Genomic DNA, 8,797 nt, shown 5'->3' on the forward strand with positions numbered 1-8,797 from the left:
TAGGAACAGCACTAGACTTCAAACCACAAGGTCGGCAGTTCAAACCCACCAGTTGCTCCTCACAAACCCTATACAGGGTCGCTATGACTTGTACTTGACTTAACGGGACTTAGCAACAACAAAAAGGCTGGCTGAGTCTGTGAACTAAAAAAGGCTGCCATTCTTCAGTGCTTATGATAATGTGTTCATTTTTAACACAGGAAATATTTAAACCAGGAATTTAGGTACTATTTGTCATATTTCCACTAGATAAAATCCTACTCCATTATTATAAGCATCAAAATAACAAAGGTCCTGAGCCTTTGCCATATAACCCAAGATTTTTGAGCAATGATTTTAAATTAAAAAAAAAATTTTTTTAACTTTTACATATAAGATTCTAGACTATGCCAAAGATTCAAATCGATCCTGTTTTAAATGTCGACATCTCTGATGTGATCTTGATCAGAACACAAGGTGACTGGCTAAATGTTTTAAAGAAATGACTCTGTTTCTTGGATATATTTTGGTTTTCACAGTTATAACCCAGACACACAAGAGCAAGCACTCATAATGTAAACATCTGGGATGTGTCATTGTTGAGGTTCCTTTGGCCATGTAATCATTTCCTCTTAGCTTTCCGAATCAGATCACACGAACCCCTCACTCTTCCAGAAGAAATAAGAATACATAACATATCAACAGTCAAAAATGTCAGGAAAGGGGAAATTGACATAATACAAATTTTTAATTTCATGTGTGGGTCAGTGGTGCTGTGGAGTTGGTTCTGACTCATAGTAACCCTATGTAGGGTTTCCGAAGCTGTAAATCTTTACGGGAGCAGAAAGCCTCACCTTTCTTCTGTAGAACAGCTGGAGGTATCAGATTGCTGACCTTGAGCTTAGCAGTTCTACTTGTAAGCACTATGCTACCAGAGCTCCTTGCGTGTGTCAGTAGGGGGCACCAAAGAAGACAAAAGGCTGCGTTGACAAATGCACACAACTGTAAGTGTTGGAAGTCACATCAAAGCTATTCCCTCAGATCGCCTGGATACTGGTTCATCATTAAATGCATTATTCTAAAACAGTTTTAAACTGCAAACTGCCTCATGTCCCTTTTTGAATGTAAACAGGAAATCACAAACAAAACTTAGAAAATACCTTGATAAAAACAAAAGTCCTGCCTTGCTGCCAAAAACAGATTTTGAGGAATGATTCGGCTAGGTCAGACACAAATTTTATTGTGTTTGGGAAATATGGGGACTTCCCAGCTACACATCTGAAGCCTGTGTTCCACTGAGGCAGAAGGGAGAGGATACGCACAAAGAAAAACATGTGAAGCCACAGCAATGGTCCCTAGTTGAATGGTAGACTCTCCATAGGCTGCGGACTAAAAAGAGACAGAGCTCCAAGCATCCTCCTACAAAGGCAATTTCTTTCCATTTCTTAATAAAACTATTTAGTAACATTTACAGATAATATTCTCTTAAACATATCTCTCAAATTCTCTTGCCATCCGTCCCCATCTCAAAGCAAGATTAAAGAAGCACACTGCCCAAAATGTAGCTACTAAACTTAAGTCATTTAGTTGTACTAACATCAGAAGAGATGTTCATCATCTACAGATCAGATAGCATCCTACTGGCTAAGGTACCACTTCTCTGAACCAAGCCCATCTCTCCAACGAGGTTCAGACTGTTGAACCTCCACTTACCCTGGCAAATTCCATTGGTTTGGGAAGAAGGCACATGACCATGACGTCAAAGCGAACATCACATACTGTCTTCAGCCACTTGGTGACAAACTGAGGCTTCAGTTTTTCCACCAAACTTCCAACTTCATCATCCATCATGTAAGCTGTGGAGTGGAACCACTGAAACACCATGGCCACCAGCCTGGCCAAGCTTTCCGTGGGTGTGTTCTCACTGGGTGTGCAGAGGCTGACCTAGAAACAGGCAGATTAGATCCCTGCTTCAGCCTCCAATCATCTACATAGAATTATCACATGTACATTTAAAGGCAAAATGTCCCAGGTACTCCATTTGACATAGGCAGTGTTACAAATGATGACTTAGGGTGCTGTGGGGTCATGCGCTGGACTGCAAAGGCGGTTTGAACCACAAGGTCAGTGGTTCAAGCTCACCAGCCGCACCTAGGAAACCCTATACAGGGTCTGCTATGGGTCAGAACTGACTCAACGGCTTAATAACAACTGCATCCTGGAAAACATGTTCTTCTATGGAAAAGGAAGAATTTTCAACCATAATTTCACCCCAATATTTCTCCCTCCCTTAAGCTTTTTCTTCTATAAGAAGCCTATCATGTAATAGGAAATAGATAAATACAGGTTTCCCCTGCTTGCCAAAGTACAGCATTCCTATGACATCAAATTGTGTTTCCCCAGGAAAGGAAAGAAGCAACTACCATTTTTTTTTAACATTTCCAGACTCCCAACGTCTCCCAAAAAAACCTACTAAATAACACATAAAACCTAAAATACCACTATACTCTAGAGACCACAGACACAGTTCCAAGCCATGGTGGCTTGAGGCTGAGATGCTGAGTGTACTTTGGGGCTCCTGACTCTCCTGCCTCTTTAGTAGCTCACTACAAATACAAAGAAAATGCTAAACACTAGTTTCACTTTTCGCCTTTTGTCATAAAAGCAAACATTCTCTAGAGATTCCTTTCAATTACCAAAATCAGGTACTACTGTAGGTCTTTCAGAAAAAGAAAATTTGCATAAAACCAGCTTTTGAAACGTAGGGCATACCTAATCTACAAAATGGTATTCCATCAACATCTTCAGTGAAAAATTGTCTGTATACATCTCAGTTGTAAAATGATCAAATTTAGCAGAGAATTTTGCATCAGTAATAATTCTGACACCGTGCAGGCCCCCAATTCACCACCTTATGAACAGACTTTTTTAAAAACAGCTCATCATTATTCATTGAAAGAAACTTTTATTGAACTCCAGGTAGGCCCCAAGAATACAAGAAAATAAATAAAACACCTGCCTTCAAAGAATTCACAGTAGTATCTTATTGCTAGGTAATAACTTTCTAGGTAGTAAGACATAAGAAAGTAACAATTAAAATCTCAATTTGGTAAAGACTCTTTCAAGGAATTATATGAAAACATAAAAAGATGCATCCCTTTGGAGACTTAATCCAAGTCTCCCATGGACCAAACAAAAACCTGCTTACTACAGAACTGGTCAGTTCAGCTCACTTGAATCTTTAGAACTGTGTGCTTGATCTTTATTGGAGGATGCAGTCAATAGTCATCAGCCTTCTGGCTACAAGGACCAAGCTCGTTAAATTGGCTATAATTCCTGTTTGGCTACACACAGACATGGCCACAAAAACACAAAAAGCTTCACAGAGACTAAATGTTAGAGAGAGAAAAAATCAGGTATATAGATAATGGGATGTGAATTATCTGTCAATTATTTCCAATCCAGTTTTTTGCAAAATACTGGTAGCTTTCCCATTTGTTTCCTGCCCAAAGATGCATTTCAACCATTCTTGGCTCTGGCAATAGGATAAGCACTGGACTGCAAACTACAAGGTCAATGGTTCGAGCCCATGAATTACTCTGCGGGAAAAAGATGAGGCTTTCTGCTTCTGCAAAGATTTACAGCCTCAGAAACACTATGTTGTTATTATTAAGTACTGTCAAGTTGATTCCGGCCCATAGCGACCCTGTATAGGGTTTCAGAGGCTGTAAATCTTTACAGGAGCAGAAAGCCTCCTCTTTCTCCTGTGGAACAGCTGGTAGTTTTTAACTGTTAACCTTAAGGTTCATAGCCCGATTCATAACCACTATGCTACCAGAGCTCCTTCAGCAACCCTACACAGGGTTGCTATGAGTCAGAACCAACTTGGTGGCACTTAACAATAACAACAGGCTCTGGCACTGTGGGTTCCAACATGTGGCTATTCATAGAATGAACCAGAAGCTTTAATAAAATAAAATAAAAAGCCCGGTTTTGTCTGGAGTGGGATGCATGTGGACATGGTTTCGCTTTGTTTTTTAAGCTCCCCAGACAAAATCCAGTGTGTAGCCCAGGGTTGAGAGTCACATCCCTAGAATATAGTCACATTTCTAAGGTTAATTTGTCACTACTATTTACTTCTTTTAAAAGAACAGAAGAAACTCCTCATCGGTGCAATCTTGGAATGACAAATAAGAAAGTGGAGAATAGTTAACTTCTTTTCCTTACTAAGAACCATATTCCAAATTGGCTGAGCAGCCTCTGGTCGTGTTTATCATCGTCCTTGTTATCAAAGTCCGCGTTATCCAAGGAATGGTGGGACGAGGATAGGCCCAGCTGTCTTCGGCGATTCAGTTCGTACTCCCGCTGCTCAGCATGGAACTCGGCTTCTTTTAACAAGCTGCAAGAGAGTGGTTCTTTCAAGTTACACTGGCTCAGCACACATTAGGGATTACAACCCTGTCACAGTTCATTAGTATCACTAATTGTACTCAAGTATCACTAATTGCTCGCCTTTAAATTGGTACCACTTACTCCCTGGAAACATAGTTCCATTTCCTTACTACTTTGTACTACATAACCATTTCAAAACAGAACAAACTGAGGCCAAAAAAGGCTTCTTCTTGCTATCCGCATCAAGCAGAACTGAAGCTGTCTGGCTTCTGGTTTGCCAACCATCCTACCAGAAACTATCCCTTCATTTCTATCTTGAAGCCACGTGGACCAATACACACAGTAAAAGGAGAGACTGGGAAATCCATCCACAAGTGGAAAATGTCAATATCTAGTATTAAAGGACATCCTGGTGTGGCACTGTAGGATAAGCACTAGACTGCTAACTACAAGATTAGCTGTTCAAACCCACCAGTCACTCCTTGGAAACCCTACAAGAGGTCATTATGGGTCAGAACTGACTCAATGTCACTTAACAACAAACAACATGTATTCAAAGAACCCAAAATAAAGCCATGAAGATTCATTTTTCAATTTACTAAATAAATTACTTTTTTCCTAAATAAGTAACATTTTTTTAAAATAATAATACCCAATGTTGGCAAAAGTACAGCCAAAACAAGTGATTCCACGCAGCATTGGCAGCAAGGTAATTTCATATGTACACTTTGAGAAGCCATTAAAATTCATACCATTTAATCCAGTCAGTTCACATCTGGTAATCTAGTCTAAAACAATTAAAAATATAGAAACAATAATACTATGCTCAAAAATATTTATCCCAGATTGATTTGAAATAGTTTTTTTTTTAAAAAAAAGGAATCAATCTAAATGTCTAATGATGGGGGGAAATAAAGAAGAAAGCAAGTTACACCTGTTGTTGTTGTTAAGTAATGTCGAGTTAGTCCCAACTCATAGTGACCCTGTATAGGGTTTCTGAAGAGCTGATGGTGAGTTTGAACCACGGACCTTCTTATGGTCAGATACTGATTCTACAGCGCCATACCAGGATGCCAAGTTCTACCTGTTGTTGTTGTTGTTGTGTGCCGTGGAGTCGGTTCCGACTCATAGCGACCCTGTACAGGGTTTCCGAGGCTGTAAATCTTTACAGGAGCAGAAAGCCTCATCTTTCTCCCGCAGAACAGCTGGTAGTTTCGAACCGCTGACCTTGCGGTTCACAGCCCGACTCGTAACCACTATGCGACCAGAGCTCCTAGAGGAGCCTTAGGGAGTCCTGGTGGCGCTGTAGATAAGCACTGGACTGATAACTGCAAGGCCCAAATTTCAAATCCACCAGCTGCTCTGCAGGAGACTGTCTGCTCCCCTAGCTCAGAACCTCAAATGGAATCACTATGAGCCAGAAATGGCTCCGTGGCAGCGGGTTTGGTTTAGGGGTTACAGGAGTCTTAACTCTCATTATTTTTGCATAGAAGACGCCCACTTAAATGATGCATGTAGCATGCCTAGGAAGCTAACATGTCAAGAGGCAGTGAGGTTTGCAAAAAAAACTTACAGTGTGTGCATTATTTGTGCAAAAATGTAGTCCTCAAATGATCAAAATAAAGACTACACCTCAAGATGAATAAGAACATAATGTCGCCTTAACAGAACTGTGGATAACGGTTTGCAGTTGAATATTTAAAGCATGAATTAGAATACTAGAAGAACATGTGCAAATTTCGAGATGAATATGACAGTAATCTGGCTGATTTGAGAGCTTGTTTTTTGCTGGTGTTTTTTTCTTAATTTGACAAACATTTATTGTGTTTCTACTATGTGGCTATTACAAGATAAGAGAAACATGAAACTTAATCCCTATTCTTAAAATTTTACTTATCTCAATAAATGCAATACTTGAATTATATAATCTGTTTTATATGATGTGATGGAAAGAGAAAACCCTGCAGGCTTCAAGACTGTGGGTATTAAGCTACAACCTTATGAAGTTATTGTTAAGTGCCATGGAGTTTGTTACGACTCATAGTGACCCTGTATAGGGTTTCCAAGGACTAGCTAGTGGGTTTGAACTACTGATCTTGTGGTTCGCAGTGCAGTGATGACCCTACAGCGCCACACCAGAAGTCCTCAGTGTACCCAAATACCAAAGTTACTTGGAGTACTCCCATCAGACAGGTTGATCCGTTCTTGCCTGTCTCTCCTCTCCTCATTGGCTAGTGCTACTGTCAGTCAGGGCTAATGTTTCTCTACTCCATCCCTTACTGATGGGTGTCTCACCCCATTCCCTGAGCAACCATTCACTGGCACAGAGCTTGTGCCTTTCTAGGTTCTGCTAGACTTGAGTAACTTGAAGATTGAGAATACACTTGATTTTGTTTTATTCTGTCTCCCAAGCGCCTAACATAATACCTCGCACATAACTGGCATTATATGTGTGTGTCTGTACACACATACATTCATGATATACATGTATACATATATGTATATGTGTATACATACATGTATATATGTGTATACATATGTGTGCGTTTAAGAGAGAGATAGAGTGACTCCTAGTGTGGCACTGTGGGTTAATGCGCCAGACTGCAAAGCAGTTTGACCTGCAAGGATGGCGGTTCAAGCTCACCAGCTGCTCCTCGGAAGTCCTACACAGGGTTACTATGGGTCGGAACTGACTCGACGGCACCTAACAACAACAACTATATATATATAGTGCTGTGGGTTAATGCGCTGGACTGCAAAGTCTTTTGGACTGCAAGGTCATTTGGAAAGCAAGGTCGGTGGTTTAAGCTCACCAGATGCTCCTTGGAAACCCTATACAAGGTCACTATAAGGAGCTCTGGTAGCGTAGTGTTACAAATCGGGCTGCGAACCTCAGGATCAGCAGTTCGAAACTAACAGCTGTTCCGCAGGAGAACGAGGCGGCTTTCTGCTCACGTAAAGATTTACAGCTTTGGAAACTCTGTCCAGGGTTGCTATGAGTCGCAACCGACTCCACGGCACATAACAACCACCACCGTGGGTGTATATATATATACTTTTTTTTTTTAATTTAATGAATGAAATAATGTGGGAAGGTGTATTCCAGGCAAGGGCATCTAAAGTTGAATTAAATGAGGCAATCTCAGTGTGGGATGTGAGCTCTGAGCCAAGGTGATGTTTTTAGGGCCCGCATTACCTAATGACTGCTTCCACGGTGCAGACCAGCTCCTCGGCACCACATTCCCGGGTGTTGATGGGCGGTGGGGAGGTCTGATAGAGGTGCGTCTCTGCGGCAGCCCCCACTTCGTTACTATGATGGTTGGAGTGGCATCTCTTGCAGTACCGAACAGGCCTGTTTCCGTGGCGACCGCAGCACCCTGCTGAAAAGCAGGTGACAACTGCTCTTCTAACATGAGAGCTGCAGTTCTAGAGGCAGAAAAGGAAGCCTATTAAAAAGTCCCGCGCTGAGGTGAAGTTGCTTAACGATCGTCACAAATGGAAACGAAAAGGGTCACAGGAGCTGACAGCAGGTTTCTAAAGTGCTACCGGTTTCCCAAAATGCAGGATATCACTAACCACTGAGATTTCAGCCATGGTTGAAAAGAAAGGTGTGAGTGGTAGAAATGTTCTAGACATCAGGGGAACTGTCTCAGGAAATCCTCTGAAAATTTACCTCTTATAGCCAGAAATCTTTCTGGGTTAAAGAATTTTTATAACAGAAATCTGAAGGAAAAAAAAAAAAAAATTTAAACACTGACCCAGTGAGAGTACATCACAGCATAAGAGAGTAGAAAAGAAATCATTTTGACCCCAGAATAAACATTTTCAGTTATTCTAGTGACCTTCAAAATAGTATATTTTCATCCAAAACAAATCATTCTTTGTTCCACTCAAGGCAAGAAGGTAACTGTAGTGTGCTGAGCTGATGTCTGCACAATAAGCCTTTCACCCCACCAGAATGCTGTCTCAGTGAAGACCTTATGCCCACTGACATCAGAGGACCACACAAAAGCCCAGCAAACACCACTCACAGATTCACTCACTGACATTAGTAACAGGAGAGGCATCGCAGGATGAAGTGATAGAAATGGGGAAAGTGAAGAAGCACCAGAGAATCCAACGTTCAATGAGGCTGTTGTTAGCACTGATCCATGGGAAGCAATTTGAGGTGCAGACAGAAGACACCCCTGACCACCTCAAAAGATGCATCTTCAAGTCTGTTACATGTGGACCATAAATGCAATAGTTTTACATCCAGAAAGCTTTTCAGTCTTTCAGTAGAATGCATAAAGATGTAAACACCCCAGGAGGAATAATTCCCAAACCACTAAAAGCTCAGAGGTTAGTGGGGATTTGAGAACTCTTCATGATAAATAGCTGGGATAGGGGAGTTAAAGGAGAAAAAGAGTAAGCACAAAACCTACAT

General features: G+C 41.1%; 1 protein-coding gene across 1 annotated transcript in view; it reads right to left on the bottom strand.

Moving 5' to 3' along the window:
- The window catches only part of UNC79 (unc-79 homolog (C. elegans)), a 330,078-nt gene that overhangs the window by 177,330 nt on the left and 143,951 nt on the right, over positions 1–8,797 (bottom strand). The window contains exons 11-13 of the mRNA XM_006839553.1: positions 7,568–7,797; positions 4,207–4,378; positions 1,693–1,923 (exon numbers count right to left, since the gene is read on the bottom strand). Coding sequence (XP_006839616.1) covers positions 1,693–1,923; positions 4,207–4,378; positions 7,568–7,797 — 633 coding nt within the window. The remainder of the gene's footprint in view (positions 1–1,692; positions 1,924–4,206; positions 4,379–7,567; positions 7,798–8,797) is intronic.

The sequence above is a fragment of the Chrysochloris asiatica genome, unplaced genomic scaffold (genome assembly GCF_000296735.1).
Source record: "Chrysochloris asiatica unplaced genomic scaffold, ChrAsi1.0 scaffold00025, whole genome shotgun sequence".
Classification (NCBI taxonomy): Eukaryota; Metazoa; Chordata; class Mammalia; order Afrosoricida; family Chrysochloridae; genus Chrysochloris; species Chrysochloris asiatica.